This window comes from Panthera uncia, chromosome D2 (assembly GCF_023721935.1).
Source record: "Panthera uncia isolate 11264 chromosome D2, Puncia_PCG_1.0, whole genome shotgun sequence".
In the NCBI taxonomy this organism is placed as follows: Eukaryota; Metazoa; Chordata; class Mammalia; order Carnivora; family Felidae; genus Panthera; species Panthera uncia.
In genome coordinates, this window is record NC_064818.1 from 60,141,615 (window position 1) to 60,159,920 (window position 18,306).

The 18,306-nt window shown below is 45.2% G+C and overlaps 1 protein-coding gene and 1 non-coding gene across 2 annotated transcripts in view; both read right to left on the reverse strand.

The window, feature by feature from the left end:
• Positions 1–10,076, reverse strand: part of COL17A1 (collagen type XVII alpha 1 chain) — a 46,062-nt gene extending 35,986 nt beyond the window's left edge. Inside the window, exons 1-7 of the mRNA XM_049645716.1 lie at positions 10,025–10,076; positions 7,872–7,916; positions 6,378–6,482; positions 4,992–5,123; positions 2,268–2,315; positions 1,111–1,146; positions 364–411 (exon numbers count right to left, since the gene is read on the reverse strand). Of these exons, the coding sequence (XP_049501673.1) occupies positions 364–411; positions 1,111–1,146; positions 2,268–2,315; positions 4,992–5,123; positions 6,378–6,482; positions 7,872–7,916; positions 10,025–10,076 (466 nt within the window). The remainder of the gene's footprint in view (positions 1–363; positions 412–1,110; positions 1,147–2,267; positions 2,316–4,991; positions 5,124–6,377; positions 6,483–7,871; positions 7,917–10,024) is intronic.
• A 7,266-nt stretch (positions 10,077–17,342) lies between these two features.
• On the reverse strand, positions 17,343–17,449 carry LOC125933602 (U6 spliceosomal RNA). The gene has a single exon (XR_007461016.1). It is a non-coding gene; the product is annotated as a U6 spliceosomal RNA (small nuclear RNA).
• Between the last annotated feature and the right edge of the window lie 857 nt (positions 17,450–18,306).

Consider the following 18,306-nt stretch of genomic DNA (forward strand, 5'->3'; position numbering starts at 1 on the left):
ACGTGTGGGCATATGTTCCTCAAATGTGTCATGCCAGCGTATCCCACAGAGCCTAAATGACCCATCCTTCGGTCCCCCTTCAAGGGACATGGACCCGAGAAGGCTTCTTTGACTCCCTGCTCCTTCAGCTCCCTGAGATGTCATGGTTGGTTGGTTTACGATCTCCCTGTTAGCAGCAAGGAACGTGACTTACTCAGCTCCTCATCCCCAGCACCTCGCCAAGGGTCCCTCTCACAGAAGGCCCTTCAAGACGTTTTATGATTGAGTGACCACACACACAGACACATACACACACACACATACACACACTGGTGACCCTGGACTCCTGGATCCTTTATTTTCAGACAGACAGTGACCACTTACATCGGGTAGATGGGGATGCACTCTGTAGTCGAACTCGGATTTCGCTCTCTGTCAGGGAAGAGATGGAGAAAGTGTGAATGAAGGAGCTTGGATCACAGTGCCTGACACTGAGCTCTGAGCAGCAGAAAAGATTTTGGGCTGTGTCCTAAGAACAGGAGGCCTAAGTGTGCCCAGAACAAGTGCTATTTAAAGGAGAGGTCCTTGGGGCGCCCGGGTGGCTCAGTCAGTTGAGCGTCCGACTTCAGCTCAGGTCACGATCTCGTGGTCCGTGAGTTCGAGCCCCGCATCGGGCTCTGGGCTGACAGCTCGGAGCCTGGAGCCTGCTTCCGATTCTGTGTCTCCCTCTCTCTCTCTGCCCCTCCCCCGTTCATGCTCTGTCTCTCTCTGTCTCAAAAAAATAAATAGACGTTAAAAAAAAAATTTTAATTTAAAGGAGAGGTCCTCTCCCCACATCCCAACCTGCCCACTGTACACATCCCAGTGCCTGGGGATGCCCTGATGAAATCACAGGCTGAGCCGGGAGGCTCCATCACTATCAGCATTGACCGAATGCAGAACCTACCCCTCCCATCCTGATGGGGCCGGCAAAAGGTTCCCAGGAAGCTGTAAGCTCCTCGGACGCAGAAACCACGCCTTATTTATTCTTCTCTGCTTCTCATATTTTCTGGCTCAAGGCTGGGCACCCGTGTTAGATGCTCAGAAAAAACTTGGTGAATGAACTGAAATGAACCCAGCAACAGAGCTCACCTCGTGTTTGGCTCCTTCCTCTGGTTGAAGAAGATGCTGAGGAACAAAGACAAGTAATCTTAGGCATATGTAAGAGGCGGCATGCTAAATAATTTTCACCTGGAAGTAGGTCTGTTTGAGTGGGGGGTGGGGAAGAGACGGTTTTCAGTGTGCATTTATATCCAGATGGGCACCTTTCTCTTTGTTTCTACTAATGTGTCTTTGTAAAGTCTTTGCAAACTGAGTGTCCTGCCCTTCTTCCCTGAGCTCAAGTCCTGTGCATCCCAGTTCCTACTTGGTGCCCCCACCGGGAAGCTGAACCACCAGCTCTGCTTCAGGATGAAATGACTGAACACATCAGTCCATGTGGAGGCCTCCACCTGGCTCCCCTATTTCAATCACTGGCCCCACAGTGAACCCAACCACCTGGGGTTGGCAGTGGGTGCTTAATAAATGATGGCCACATAGCCAAAGGGCAGAGAAAGTTTTGCACGGCTCCAATGCATTTAGGGTGTTAGCTAAATGAATGTTAGATTAGCTCACACTTAGAGTGTTAACTAAGGTAATCATTTGGAAGCAAGGTCATTAGGGCTGGCTGTCTACACAGATGAAATATATTTAAAACAAACAAACAGCCAGATCTCTTTAGCTTTTTGTTAGAGACTGCCTTGGACTTCCAGCCATAAGCAAATAAATAAAATTATAATCACTGTACAATCATCATATCAATTCAGACGCACAGTGAGAATCCAAGAACATGGACCAAAAGGTTAAGGCCAAATGAAGACAGATCCTTGGGTTTCACTTGGCATAAAGTATGCCCCTTTGCAGCCAATCATGGTGGAGGTGATGAGATGTGTGGCATTTGTGCGTTCAACCCCCTGCTCCTCTTTGCTGGGAGGTCTTTGTGTGTCCTGTGGAAGGAAAAATCCTGTAATTGTTGCTTGGCCTTAGGGGCTTCTCTGTCCAAGCCTGAGCCCTGTGTGAATAACTTGCCACTTCAGTAGTACCAGGAGCAATGGCGAATGCCAGCAAGTTAATGTGGAGGTCAGTCGCCTTAAGATGCTTCAGGATAAGGAAGCGAGGGGTCAAACTCCTTTAGAAGAATCCATTTGACTCCAGGCATTTCCCCAGTGCCTCATTTGACCATTTCTTCAGAAAGTAAGGAAAGGACATACCAAATTCCTTCCGAGGGTACTCGGGAGAAGAGTTGCCGCTGGAGCTCCCTGCAGAGGGAGAAAACACTCAGCACACAGAGCCAGTCCTCCCAGAGAAAACACTCAGCACACACATGCCCGGCCCTCCCAGAGCTGCCCAGGGGAGAAGGTACACTGGGCACCCCCTACTGAACCTCCCGGCCCAGCGCCCTGGACGGCAAGTGCTCTACAGCAGGCTTGCTGTGGAAATAGGACACACCTCCAGGACGCAGCCGGGGCATTTCGCTGTGACCACTGATCTATTTCACGTGGCGAAGGGTTAGAACAAAGGAAAGCAGGACGTTTTCATTTTTTTTTTGTTTTTACGTCCTTGACTGAGTGTGCCCTATGCCAGTGTTGGTGCAGGTGACCTGTCCCTGGTCATACAAATACTGGCAGTGTCACTGACCTTGTGAAGCCAGTCCCAAATGTGGACCCTGTTACAATGAAGGCGCCAGCCCCCAGGAAGGCCTAACATCAGAAAGCGCTGTGGTGACACCCTGCCTGGCCTGGATTTTGGCTCCCCACCCCCACCCCTGCCATATGCCAGCTCTGGGTCTTAACTCACTGGGGAACTCAAACCCTCAATCCTGCTTCTCCACCACCACTACCCGTCTCCATTCAGTATCAGAGCCACTTGCTGCCTGGCTGGTCTGTTTCCCACCAAACCTGCTTCTGCAGATGACCAGGCACTGCAGTGACCTGAGGGGCAGGACCCAAACGTCTTCCTCCCGCCTCCTGCTTCTTGACCCTGAGCACCTCCCTGCCTCACTTCCATGTCTCTGCCTGGTCCTGCTCTCCCCAGCCGCTCACACTCTTCCTCCTCCTCTGTCTTCTAACTCTTCGTTCCCTTTCATCCCCAATGTTCTCTTTCTTTGCCCCTTTCTGCTCTCATGCTCCCTTCCTTGGCCAGTTCCTGAGGTTTCCATCTTCTACTAACTAACATCTCTTCATAAATGCCGCCAAGCTGGGTATCCTGCCCGACTTCTCCCTGAGCTCAAGTCCTGCGCACCCCTCTCCCTGCTCAGTAGCCCCACCGGGAGCTGTGCGGCAGCTCCGCTTCAGGGCACATCCCCGAGCTCGTCAGCATGGGGGCCTCCACCTGGCTGCCCTCTTTCAATCACGGGCACCACCATGGCCCCAACCACCTGCGCTTCAATCTCAGACTCTTTCTCCCCCCCTTCCTTAGTACTTAATCAATTGTCAAACATCAATTCTGTCTGCAATGCATCTCACCTCTGCTCCTCTTTTCCACTCCAAATGCTGCCACCCTAGTCCCAGCCAAGTTTTCCCTTCCTTGACCATAGAGCACCTTCTAACTTGTCACCACGTTCTGCCTCTTTCCTCCCCATTCTTCCTGCACATGGCTTCCAGAGTTCTAGTCCTAGACCTCAAAGATGATTGACTTTTTATTCAAAAATCCCGGGGGCTTCTCACTGTGACAGAACAGAATCCAAACATCGTAGGCCAGCCCTGAATCTGAGCCCCTCCAGCTCTCTTCACGTCAGCACCTGCTTGCTAGTGAGCCCTGACTGCTGCCTGTGTGTGGCCCCTGCAGGCTGGAGCGACCCACCTCTCCACCGGGCGTCACACATCACACATGAAGGCCCATCTCAAATGCTACCTCCACAAAGAGTCTTCCCTGAAGACTCAGCTGGAAACCATAATCCCCTTCTACTTTATATCATAGTTTTTAACTTATCATCTTAGCTTATCCAGTAGACTACAGGCAACTTGAAGCAAGATCCACATCTAAGTCATTTTAGTATCATTAGGGAGGAAGCATTTCCTCTACCCTTCAAGATCCTTCTAGCTGGACCAAGAAGCAAATTGACATGAGACAGATTAACAGGAGAAAAATCAAATTTAGCTTCTGAATCCACACAGACATGGAAATTCCAGAGACTGGCAACATGATGCTCATTTGAGCTGAGGAGAGGGGTAGGGGCTTGAGAATACAAAGGAGAGAAAGACCCTTAGCAGGAAGGTGAGAGGAGATGGTTGGAAAACAAAGGTTGCCTTATTATGTAAGTAAATTTCCTAAGTAGAGGAGTTTCTATTAATAGCTCTCTTCTTGGTACAAGCAAGCAACTGAGGGGGAGGTAAAGAGCTTTTCCTGAACCTGCTGGGTTTTGATTGCTCTTAACTCAAAATACCTTTCATGCCAAAGTGACCCATTTGGGGGCAGCCTGCCCTTGGCCCCTAGAGCGTCCACTAAAACATTCCAAAAGGTGTTAAATACATGGTAGATGCATGATAAAATGCTAAATGAAGGAATGAATTAAGGGGGTGGGTAAATCAATGAAATCTCTAAGTAGCATGAGTCTGTGAAAGAAACGAAAGAAGAGTGAAGACACGGCAGAAACAGGTAAATAAGGGTGGCCAATAATTTCATCCTCAAAAGATGAGCGAAGTATGGGGCGCCTGGGTGGCTCAGTCGGTTAAGCGTCCGACTTCAGCTCAGGTCAGGATCTCGCGGTCCGTGAGTTCGAGCCCCGCGTCGGGCTCTGGGCTGATGGCTCAGAGCCTGGAGCCTGCTTCCAGTTCTGTGTCTCCCTCTCTCTCTGCCCCTCCCCCGTTCATGCTCTGTCTCTCTCTGTCCCAAAAATAAATAAACGTTAAAAAAAAAAATTAAAAAAAAAAAAAGATGAGCAAAGTTATCTGGGGAAGAGAGCAGCGCTCTTGTAAAATCTGTGGGACCAATACCTTCGTATGTTCCGTGGCGGGTGATGTGAGTCTTCCTCTCAAACGTGGAGCCTGGTGAGTTGGGCAGAGTGGAGGCGGGGGAGTGAGCCCTCCTGTAACTGGAGGTGGAGGCATTGCCCCGTGTACTTCCACCTGCAAGCAGGGAAAAGCATAAAGTCTCCCAGGGCTCCAGTAGACCTGCATGTGGTCACACTAAGTACACTCAAGCTGCTCAAAATAAAAAAGGGCCCCGTGGAAGGCCAAGAGGACTTCTGGAGAACATTGCTGGAAGGGTTCACCTTGGCATTCCAATGGCCACTCAGAAATGGGAGATGGAATCATGGCTGCTGCCCTTCCCCAGCTGACCATGGCAGGAAGGCAGGGGGCCCCTCTGTGGATGTGGTTACACATGGCAGCTGAGAGGCTTTGGCAGGATTTTTCTTGAGACGTGGCACTTCATTGTAGCTCACTACTGGATGGACCAGAGTATAACTGGACATGGGAGTGTTCCTTGAAAGCAAACAGCGACGACTCCTCTTGGTCAACCCCGTGTTTTGTGTGTTTTGGGTCTTCTTTTTCAGTGTCAGTCCAAGACTTTTTAAATGGCTTCAGGGGTTAATGTGTGCTTGTGTTTTATTTGGTTTGGTTTTGCCTTGCTTTGTTTTGTTTTGCCTTGCTTTGTTTTGTTTCAGTTTGAAAGCTACCCTGAAAGAGTCTTTCACTGGGAACAATAGGCCTGTGTTGGATGCTTGCCCAGTGGAAACTCCGTGTGGGATTGTATGTCACTAGATTCCCTAACAGAGTAATCCAGTCCTAAATTTCTTTTGTTGTTGTTAATTGAAATTATAAACCCTCATGCGTGCACACCCTTCCCTAAAAGAAATGGCTTAAAGAGAGTGATTCAGGGGCGCCTGGGTGGCGCAGTCGGTTAAGCGTCCGACTTCAGCCAGGTCACGATCTCGCGGTCCGTGAGTTCGAGCCCCGCGTCAGGCTCTGGGCTGATGGCTCGGAGCCTGGAGCCTGTTTCCGATTCTGTGTCTCCCTCTCTCTCTGCCCCTCCCCCGTTCATGCTCTGTCTCTCTCTGTCCCAAAAATAAAAAAAAAATAAAAAAATAAAAAAAAAAAAAAAGAGAGTGATTCAGTGGGGAAAGAGCTACCTCCCTATGAAGCATTCTCGATTACTGTTATTTATACTGGGAACTTAATGAAAATGGATCCCACTGTAAGTAGGCTTCGAATGTGGCCAATTTGAAAGTGTCACAGTGGCTGGGACATGTGTCAGTTACATAGTAATTTTGGGCATTTGGAATGGATGACAAGCAGTTGTGACCCTCCCTCTCCTTGTAGGACTCCCTCTCTCCCTGTCCATCTGTTCTCCCCCAACCCCATTGACCCCCAGGCACTTACTTGAGTTTATGTAGCCACTGCTGCCATGTGTCAGGCTGTGTTTCTCCAGACGGCTCCCTCCACTAAGAGAGCCTGTTTTAGCATAGCCGTTGCTGGTTCCCCCTTCTGCAGAAACAAGAAGCAGGTGATGATTTATGGGTGGAGTCAGGCCAGGGGATCCCCTCCTCCTCTGCTTGCAGAGATCACCCCTGGCTTATCGCCCATGACCCTCTGGTCCCTTTGCAAGTGCAAGTTGCCATACTCTCATTTTTGATAGAAACATTGAGAACAAATATTCCACCCAATTTAAAAGCAAAGTCTTCTGGGCAGAGCATAGCAAGTTGCTCATTAGGAAAATTTAAATATTAGAAAAGGCAGTTGAGTGAGGAAAAGTTCTGCGAGGCCAGGGCATGGGTTGGGCTGGCGTTTTTGAAATTGCCTGGTCAGTGCCACAGACATGCCAGCCACTAGACTCGCTGAAAGGGTGAGTGACAGCTCTGTGTTGCTGGTGTTCCATGTGGCAGCCCATGGTGCTCTGACCTCTTGTTCCCACCCTCTGTGAGCAAGGCTCCCTGGGGAACAGGGGTAGCTTTAGGGCTGCGTCTCCATTATAGAATCCACTAAACCTGAAGACCTCCTCAGGAAAAAAAGTGGATTCAGAGGCCTGACTGGTGGTTCCCTCCTCCCACCCTGTGCTCAGGCTGGATAAGGTTTCTGCCAGGAGTGTCCAGATCAGGTCAATCTATATAGAGAGTAGACTTGTAGTTCTCAGGGGAGAGGGGAGAGGGGCGGGAGAAAGGAGAGTGACTGCTTATGGTCATGAAGTTTCCTTTTGGGGTGATGGAATCTTTTAAAATTAGATTGTTGCAATGCCTGCACAACTCTGTAAACATACTGAGAACATTAATAAAAGGAAAGGTCACTAAAGTGAATTGATGCTAAGGGGAGGCTGAAGGGGAAGCCTTGCCACTTAATGTCAATTTCAGGAAGCACCTGTCAATTGCAGACCCAGCTGAAGAATCCTCAGAGGGAAAGTATCCTCAATTACAGGCCCCAACAGGAAAAGATATAGGTTGCATGCCTGCAGGAAATCTACGCCTGCAACTCAGCCAATAAGAAGCCATCCATCACCCTGAACTCTTGCTTTTCTCCAACTACTTTAAAACAACACCTCCCAGCTTCTTCCTTCTCCATAAAATAGTCTTCCTTTCCTTTGTTTGTTGGACTTGCTTGTGGTTCTGCCTTAGTTTGTTCCAGTTTGCAATTTCCCAAATAAACCTGCTTTGCTGGTAAAATGACTGGCAGTTTTATTTTTAACATTAACAGTACTAACAACCATTGAATTATATACTTCAAACTGGTGTGTTTGGTGATTCGTAAATTAATGTCAATATAGCTGTTAAAAAAGAGATTTCAGATCTTTTGGATTTGCTCAGCTGAAGAGTACATAGAGAAAAGGTTACATGTGGAGTCCTTCATACATGCCTGAGAAGGAAGCTCTTGGTAGTCACTTACTTGGCGGTAAGGATGTAAGTCTTGTAGTTACTGTTTCCGTAATAACTAGAAAAAGACAATAAAAAGATAAGATCTTATATAACACACTGAATTCCCTGTATGAGGTCTAACATCTCTCATAGGCTCAGCATCTTAAATTAGGTTCAATATAGATTTTTGTATACTTGTGCTTTAAGGTATGTGATCTGACCCACTGTCCGTGAAAATATGTGCAATAACAATGGGGTTTAATTTACCTGGAAAATGAGTTAAATCCTTTTGGAACCAAAAGTAGTTACCTGCTGGTTTGAGGGATGACGTACTTACCTTGACGTCTATGGCTCTCATTTAACAATTAGATCCAGTCCAGGCCTGGATTCACCTTTGAAGGAGGACCAGGGCCTCAAATCACTCTGAAGTGTGCCAAGTCACACTCTGTCTGCACTACCTTTTCCCTATGGTCACCCCATCCGGCTGGGGCCAACACATTATCCTGGCTGATTTCACTGTGAAGCGGATAATTATTTTATACTTCTTTATCAACTGGGGGTGTCCCAAGGACATAATTCATTCCCAAATCATCAGGGCCATTCCTGAGAGTAAGGAGGTGTATGTAGGAAGGCGGGGGTCAGTAAGTCACACTTGGAGCTGGGTGAAATTGGGGATAGATGAACATCAAAGTCAGACTTGAAGAACCAGTCCCTTTGCCTCCCCAAATTGAGTTTCTCTAGACTCCAAGTCATGGTGAGTCTATGGAGGTAACAAAAGCTTCCAGTATGCTTTTTGTTTGTTTTTTGTTTTTTGAGAAAAGAGATAGAGAGTGAGCAGGGAGAGAGGCAGACAGAAAGTCCCAAGCAGGCTCCATGGTGTCAGCACAGAGCTAGCACCGAACTCAGGAGACCATGACCCCATCAGAAACCAGGAGTCAGATGCTCAAGCCACCCAGGCGCCCCACCTTCCAGTATGTCTTAAACACCGGTTAGAAGACCTGTTGCCTTTCTGAATCTCTCTCTCCCCTGCAGCAACATGGGGAGGTGGGTGGATTCCTAGAACCAAAGTGGGGCCAATGTTGTTCTCTGACAGTGACCATCACTGCCTCCTCCCTCTGTGTGGCATATAAAGGAGTACCGATATAGCTGAGATCACGGGTCTTTAACAGCACACTTCTGGGGTGCGTGTGTGTGTGTGACGTGTGCGCACATGCCCGGGTATATGTGTGTGTGCATGGTGTACATGTGTGTGTGCATGTTGGAAGAGGTGGTGAAAGGGGAAAAGGTGGAATTTCCTTTGTGCTACTTTAGGCTCTCCTGCTGGCTACTGCTCCATCCCACACCAGTTTTGCTGCCCCAACCCCCTTCCTTCTTCACACTGTATTTTCCTAACTGATTTCTTGTCCTAGCAGGAACCACATTCCATGCATAACAGGAAATGGTTTTTTAGACTAAAATGGCAGCTTGATTTGAATAATAGTCCTTGAGCTTTCACTAGACCTCTCACTGTGTGGACCTTTGGGATTATTGGACACATAAAAATAAATTATTTCTTAACCTAAAGTTCCAAGTCTGTGAAGCCAGAATATTTTCATTAGAGATATATGAAAGTCACAGGATAAATGAAAGAGTCAGAACTGTTTAGGGGACAGTTTAAATGTCTCTGAATTTATCATTTGGGCAGTTTCACAAAAGAAATGTGTCTGTTTTCAATTTCACTGTCGACTGCAACTGTGACACTGGTGTTACTCTAACTCTGTCCCTGCAGTAACTGGGATGTTATTCTTTTGGATTCCTGCTGCCCTGTATTCTAAATAAAGAAATGGTTAAACAACTTATGACAAATTCATTCAACAGAATATTATACAGCTACGGAAAATGCTAATTATGAAAACTGTACATCAAAATGGTAATTTTCATTTTTGAAGAAAAAGCAGAACACGGTTTGATTATAAGTAGGTTAAAATAAAAATCAACAAAAGCCATCTTATGGGAAGGAATAAAGTCTACTTAGGAAACATTTTAAATGATACATTGAAAAAAAAAGCAAAAAAAAAAACCCAAAGAAAACTAAAAATAAATAATTTAGAAGTGATATAGAAGTTGTGATGGAATTAGGAATGAATTATTTACTCTTTCCAATTTTTTTATTACTTTCATAAGGATAATATATTGTTCTCTTACTTCTTTCAGTGACTTCGGTGCCATCGCGCTTGTTTTTCTTGGTTACATCCATACCATAGCCACCTGCAGAAAAGCCAGAAACCACGATCAGCCATGACTCTGACCATCACTTAGGAAGGATAGGTCCCTACTATGCAAGCTGAGAACCAAAAACACTTGATCACTAGAATTCAAGGCATAATTCTTTCATGTACATATTGTTTACAAGTCATTTCCACTTCTTGATTCAGTTCTAAGAAGGAATAATTTAATAGTTCCACTTTGGATTCTATTCTTTTGTGTGGAAAGCTTATTTTTCAGGATCTCATTGACCAGGCTGCCCCCTGATGAGCATTAAAGGGATTACATGGAAGATGTGGTGTCCTGACCTTTGACTATAAAACCTCCATTTTTTGCCAAAGTAACAAACAGCTGAAGGATATCTGTCAGGGCACTTGCTGCTTTTAACAAACTCATTTTGATGTATCCCATAATTTTCAGTGTTCTATTGGAATTCTATGACTATAAGACATTCATGCTTCATTATTCACAGTTTAGATGGGAGAATGATGTTGGAAGGATTTAAATTAGGGGGAAAATCATTGTGTCGTTGGTACTTGTATGGAACTTAGTACTTTTCACAGTATGAAATTTTCCCTTTGTAACAAGCTAGCCCATGATGCTTATTTGCAGACATGAGTAGGAAAAATATATGAAGAAAATGTGTAAAATCTACAGAAGTACATAGGAAAAGACATATCTGTGTGTTATCTATGTTGCCCCTTCACTCACTGCTTCTGGAAGGGAAAATCATTGAGATCTTGTCCACTGTGTCCTGAAACATAGATGGGCTGAGGCCACTTGACAGCAAGAAGCTGGGTGGGGGTTCAGGTTTAAACACACAGGAGACACAACAGGGTTCCCCACCCACCTGGATTCTCGTTGCTGTGCTTCTCAGTCCCATGTTCTGGGAGGACGTGAAGTCTGGCTTTTCCTGTGGTTCTCTCTCCTCCCTCTAACCTTCCCTTCCTCTTTTGGATGCAGTTCAAATTGGATTCTAGAATTCTGGGCAAGCCACTCTGCCCAGGATTCCCCTTGCTTGAAGATTTCTCCTTTCAGTCTTTTTTACCTGCCCAGTGATTGTAGGGTCAACTTATCCATTAGGCATAGAAGGCACAGTGCCCAATCCTGTCATACTTTTAGGCACCTACAAAAGTGTTTCAATTTCTTTTTAAAAATCAGAAGAGAAATGAACACAATCCAACCTGGTTCATATTCTTTCAATGCAGTTATAAAATATAACTTTTAAGATGTTTTGTTTTGTTTTGTTTTGTTTTGTTTTGTTTTGTTTTGTTTTTAATGGATGAAGGGGTCCACAAAATAACAAGCATCTAGGGCCCATGAACGTCAGAATGCAGGCCTGGGTGACTTCCCCACTGAAAACCAAGACCACAGGAAGGAGACAAGCTAGCTGCTCAGCTATCCTGTGGAATGAACCAAGATCAGCACAGGTAGCCTCAGGGCCTGGGTGAATGTGCCAACTTCTTGCTCACTGGAGTTTCTTAAACAGAGCTCTAGGCAAAGAATGAGGCATCATGGAAAAATTCCCGGCTGGATCTGAGAAGCCACAGAAAGTCTTTGCAGGTATGTTTCCTAGAGCCAAAAAGGAGGGGCTCCATAAATAATTTCACAAGGGAGACCAGCGTCATTAGAAGGCCAAACCTGGCCTATGTCTGTGTCTGCCTTCTGGCTATAACTTATATGACTATTGTCATGCAAACATACATGTAACCATACATTGTCTTTGAAATCTTTTGTTTAAGCAGTAATTGCCTTTGGTACCTCTGAAGCCTGCTCCACCTTTTTTTTCTTTTTTTGATTGGTCATTACCTGTGGACCAGGAGACATTTTGGAGATTAAACATTCAAATGGACCTGGCTGCCAGTAGAGAGCCACTGAGGGGGACACCTGAATTGGTATGAAATGTTATCCTGAAAGGAAGTGTTTATAACAATCCAGGGAAGCTTTTACTTCCTGCAAGTTATTGCTTATTTTAATCTGTTAAAGCAAGCTGCTGTCAGCAGCTATACATATGGGTTTGGCTAGGTTTATTTTACTTGCAGCCATCAAGGCAGACTGATGATAGCTCCAAGTGATCAGGGTCTCGGTGTCCAGGCAGCAAACCCAAGGAATGTTTTGTTGTTCTTTCTGTAACCAGGAAAATAACCCACTTGACTAGGCACACTCATCTTGTTCTTAAGTTCCAAAGACGGAGCCTTGAGATGTGCTGCAAAATGTAAAGGGTTCCTCAGCTCCCGAAAGGCACAAGGACATCACCTGCTAAGAAATCAGATACCCTCCTCCAGGGCCTGGGGGATCCTTACTAGAAGGTACTCTGGGAAAGAATGTGCCCAAGGTAGGTGCAGGTGGATGGACCCCTGCTTCTTGGCCTGAGGCCCCTCAGATGGCTGTGTCCCATGGCCATACAGAATGATTTCTTAGGCCTGGAATACAGAGGATGGAGTTCTGATGACTGTCTCAAAATCTGAGACAGACTTTGAGCTGGCTCCCAGACTGATAGTCTGAAGTGGTAGGGATGTGCTAGGAGACAGATTCCTTTAGACCAAAAACTTAAGATGAAATTTTTTTAAGTGATTTATCAAATGGAAAGCAATGGGTCGAGGCACAAACCTTGACTGGGATGGTCCCATGGGATCTACAGCATTCCCAAAGGACTTCCTTTTCAAACATTTTCAGTGCAGATAGTTTTAAGAGGTGCAACACTGGGGAAAGGAGACTGGCAGGCCTGGGCATGTGCGGAGGCTGCCTCTTCTGGGCGTGCTCACCCACTGTGCTTTTCTCCAAAACACTACTTAATGGAAGCACTGTCAAGTCACATAATTTTTAACTCCTTAATTTTAACTTCTTTGATGTTTGGGCCATTTCACTAGAATCAAGGAAGGGCAGATCACTAGGTTCTCAATTCCAAAACTATGCTAATTTCCATCCATAGTTCTAAGGGGCTGCTTTGTGATTATTTCATAGTTAATGATCTTTTGAAGATGTTTCTTTTTTCTACTTTTTTGAATTTTCTTTTCTTTCCACTTCATTTAAATGTCAAATTCACCTAAAACTATTCCCAGGATGACGTGGAGAAAGACCCGCACACACAAGGACAAACTGCTATCAGGGGTAGTAAACTATCACACTGACCTTATTCTAATGACCCATGAGACCCTTGGTCTTTAGTAAGGAAGGGAATGGAGAAGCTAAGTGTTCTTATTTTAGGAATTAATCTTTCTATAGTCTGCTAAGGAATCGCAATTTTTACAGCTTCTATTACTCCATTCTCTGTACACTTCAAATTTTAAAACAAAGCAACAAAATGGTCCAAATGTGAGAAAACCATCCACTAGCTATGATCTGTTAGCACAGAAGGAGCGAGCAGCGTGACGGCCAGGAAAACCAATGTCCTAGGGTTGATGGTCTCAGCGGTTTTTATCTCTGCAACATCTCGGCAATGGGTGTGCCACCTTTGCTACATTTGGCATCCTTGATTTTTATCACTTGAGGTTGGGGGATTTGGGGCACCAGCTTTGTGATCATGCCTCTTGGTTACAGCCACATTTCGTTAAGTCCGGAGGCCGTTAACAATAGCAGAAAAGCCCCAAACCACGTAGACATAGACTCCTTTGGGCCAGACCTAATCTAAGAATGGGGTTAGTTCTTAGGTGGGATCAGTTTCATGAATCGGAGTTTCCATCCAAGATTGAAGCAAGACTCTTTAACTGCCCCCCATGTAAACTCTGATCGGATTTGTGTGGGTGTTTGAAGGGGCTCAGAGTACAGCTGGACACTCTGATTCTCTGAGGGGCATACATCAGGGGCCGGATGTCCTCTCTAGTCTAGTTCTGACTTAGATCTGTGACTTAACTCCAAGAGAGAGCAGATAGGGGTGAGAATAAACAATTTTGCTTTTCAAATGGCTATCTTTTAAAAATCGCACTATATTTTATGGATATTAGCAAATTCAACTATTTGCTACTCAAACAAAGTGATGTGCCAGAGGCTTTGCCTATCCTTCAGAAAGCAAAGTGGCAATTTGTCTTTGAGAAGTTAGTGCAGTCCAGTGAGATACTGAAGTTGGTAAATTCTCACACCAAAATGATTTAGGGGTGGGGACAAATTAACCAGTAAAAGTGTGTGCACAGACAAAATTTTCTCTCTCTCTTTTTTTTCTTGTTCTAAGTTTGACACCAGGAAATTCCTGGATTAATCATATCATTTCAGATATTACACTTTACTTTAGATTAGCGGCAGTAGTATTTTGAAAGTGTGGTAAACAACAATGTCCATCCATACTTTCGAGTTTAATCGGAACCTGCCAGCACAGAGGTCCCCTGGCAGCCCCTCACCTCTCAGAGCTGAGGGGCTGCTTTGAGAAGCTCCCACTTACCGACTCTTTAACTTCCCCCTCTGAGCTGTTGTCTGCTGTTGAGGGAAGAGAAGGAAACAGAGGTAGCAGGAGAGTGAGAGGCTGAGATTGAAGGAATTACCAACTCTGTCATAATCTAAATGAAACAACTCAACACAAGCCATTTGCAATACTGAAAATACCAAAAAAAGAAAAACAAACTGGCCACTAGAGTCCAAGTTATCTAAATTGGCCTTTCTCTCCTTCCCGCTGATGAATCTTTCTTCTCCTTCCTTTGAAAGACCTGCCCCGAGCAGAGCAGAACGCAGAAACCAAAGTAACCATTTGTGATCAATTAATCACTTCAAGCACAACACTTGAACCTTAACAACTCACTCTTATTTTCTCCCAACAAATACTTGAGTTCTAAACAGCCAATGTCAAACCAAAGTCCCAGAAGAAGGGAGAAAGGGCAGATACCTCCTGTTACTTACCTCCTTTGAGATTTGGAAGGAACTGGAAACAACTTTGAATCAACCCCTCTCTCTCTTTCTCCTCCTGGTGTTTTCTCCAAGATGTTTGCAGGCCCCACTTTTTTTATCCAGACCCAGCTCAGGTGTGTTAGAGCTGAGTGATCTTTCAAAAATGTTCACTTCTCCTGCTCTACCCCTTGTTCCTTTCAATTCTTTGCTCCCTAACAAGTCCTGACAAAGGTGTGTCGGGGTTTACAGTGACTCCACCCTTCCAATTATCTGACACTTGCTGCATTTAAAAAAGATCTGCCTCCAGGAACCAAACTTCACAGGAGGCAGAAAGTTTCTCCTACAGGGGTAGGCCCATTAACCATTTATGGGTCCATGGGGAAAAGGGAACAAAGGTAAAGGAAATGCCCTTTATTACTTCTCCTTATCTTCCATAGCCAGAGAACTGCCACAATTTGGTTTTCCCTTTCCTCTCTGCCACAGAATAGTAAAAATCCCCAAATGCATGACTCATGGTGTGGCCAAGCTTCTGGGGGGCCTGTGGTCAACGGGCCCGAGCCCGGAAAACCTATGAAGTTGGCATGGTTTATATTCAAGACCTGTTTCTCCTGTAGATGCCTCTGCCCTCTTCCCTGCATTCTGACCCAAGCAGGGTCAAGCCCACCTGGAGGAAATGGGCCAACTCATTCAGAATAAGATGTTAGTGAATGCAAATATGGCACAGTTGGTGGCATAGGGATTCATTTTTTTTTTTTTAAAGGGGCAGCCAGGTAGAGTGGTGTTTACTCCAAAGAGTGACATATTAGTGACAGGACTTTAGGCATTTAGCTACTAAATAATGGATAGATACTGTTGAGGATGGTGAAGGACCTTCTTGCCACTCAAATCAGGCAAACAGTCTCCAGATACCCAAAGACAAGGGTGGATGCCTAGAAACTCTGTGGCCTCAGCTACGTTCCATGGAACCATTAGACTTCCCTAAAGGGTCAATTTATACCAATCTATATACTTCTCTTGAAAGCCTGCTGAGCATCTGGCTTTTCAGGACCCCTAAAGACTAACTTGAGATTCTTGGTATTGGTAATATGGGAGGTCTGAACCTGGGACTCGCTTAGGTGGTATTCCCAGTCCTGAGGAGAGCCGTAGGATTCCTGGAGTATAGCACTAATGCATGTCTGTGCCCTGCCACTGTGGGCACTCACACCACTAGAAGGGTAGCAGGCCACCGAGTACCACCTGCAGCCATCTCATTCCTAAGCTCCCAATATTCTGTGCTGGAATAACCCATTTCAGAATCCTTTCAATGACCTAGAATGTGACACTACTGGGTTCTTGTATCTGGGATGTTCCTACTTACCCCAAATAAATACTTACTCAACGTGTCTGCCCTGGATCTCATGGGAAAAGAGCACTGGAGAATCTGGAAGATGGAGAGCTTTCAGCATAAAATTGACATAAGCCTGCATCATTCATTCATTTATTCATTAATTCATGAGTTAAACGAAAACATGTTGGCTCCTGCTTAGAGCCAGACATTATTTGTTGAGAGTTCAGTGGTGAAATGTAGACATATTCTCTGTCCTTGTGGAGTTCACAGTCTGGTGGAACAAGATAGGTCTTAAACAACATATTACTCTACTAAGTCTGCCGGAACAAAATTCTGGTGGCTTACACAACAGAGATTCATTCTCTCACAGTTCTGGAGGCTGGAAGTCCAAGACCAGATGTGGGCAGCTTGGGTTTCTCCTGAGGCCTCTCCCTTGGCTTGCAGAGGGCTGTCTTCCTGCTGTGTTCTCACTTGGCCTTTCTGTGTGTGTGTGTGTGTGTGTGTGTGTGTGTGTGTGTGTGTGTGCGCGCGCGCGCGCGCGCGCGCTCAGCATCCTAGCTGTCTCTCTTGCTACATATCCTAATCTCCTCTTACAGGGACACCAGTCAGATTGGATTAAAGCCCATCCTAACAGCCTCATATTAACTACTTCATTAAAAACCATATCTCCAGGGGTGCCTGGGTGGCTCATTCGATTAAGCTTCTGACTCTTGATTTCAGCTCAGGTCATGATCTGAAGGTTTGTGGGATCGAGCCCTGCATCAGGCTCTACATTGACAGCGCAAAGCCTGCTTGGGATTCTCTGTCTCTGTCTCTCTGCCCTTCCCCTACTCAGGCTTACTTGCTCGCTATTTTCTCCCTCTCTCAAAAATAAATAAACATTAAAAAAAAAGCCATATCTACAGATTGTGGTCACATTATAAAGTAAGGGGGGTTAAATTTCACCATCTAAATTTGGGGGTGGGAGACACAATTTTTTTTTAATTTTATATATAAAATTTTATTGCTTAAAAAAAATCAAGTACTGCCAATTAGCATCATATCCATTCATACGTTATTTAAAACAGATGGAAAATTTTGTGGATTTTTTTTAATGATAGAGTATACCATAAAAAAAAAAATATGGAACGCTTCACGAATTTGCGTGTCATCCTTGCGCAGGGGCCATGCTAATCTTCTCTGTATCGTTCCAATTTTAGTATATGTGCTGCCGAAGCGAGCACGGGAGACACAATTTATAACAGATGGTGTGCATACCCCAAACAATTCAGCGCAAATAAAGAAAGAATTCTGGATACTACCAGAGAAGAGAAGAGGAGAGATCATTCAGAGGAGAGGTGGAAGGACAAGTCCTGCTCAGAAGGTAACATTCAGACTGACAGAGGAAGGTTAAACAGAGGTCATACAGGTGAAAGGAGGGATTGAGAATGTTCTAGAATCTAGACAGGGAAGAAAATATTTGAGAAGGCTATGAAGTAGAAGAAGCATGATGAATTTGAGGAAAAGTGATGCCAATCTATTTAACTGTACCAAATGAAGGTAGGGTGGCAGTGGGAGTGAAGCTACAGGGAGAACAGGGCCTCATTAGTCAGGGGAGGGAGGTGGAAAATGTTCTTAAATGGACATCAGGAAGCAACTCTACACTGGTACTGTATCAGTATTTGGATTATTAAGAAAGAAGAGAGACTGGAATTAGTGTTTTCTAAGGTCTATTGTGTGCCAGATATTTTACATATGGTATTTTATTTAATCCCTATAGAAACTCTAAGAGTTGCTCTCATTTTATAGCCGAGAAAAGTGAAACTCAGGGAGGTCGAATAATGAGGCCAAAGATTTTACACTTAATAAGTGGCCCTAAATGGAGTTGATGATTGATCATAACTACCTGATAAAGCCTCCATACAAAACCAACAGTATGGGGTTCACAGAGCTTCCAGGTTGGTGAACATATCCGCGTACCAGGAGGGTGACACATCCCAGGTCCACACGGACAGAGAAGCTCAGGTGCTCAGGAATGTCCGAGACCTCACCCAATGCATCTCTTAGTCTGGTTGTTCATCTATATCCTTTATCATGTCCT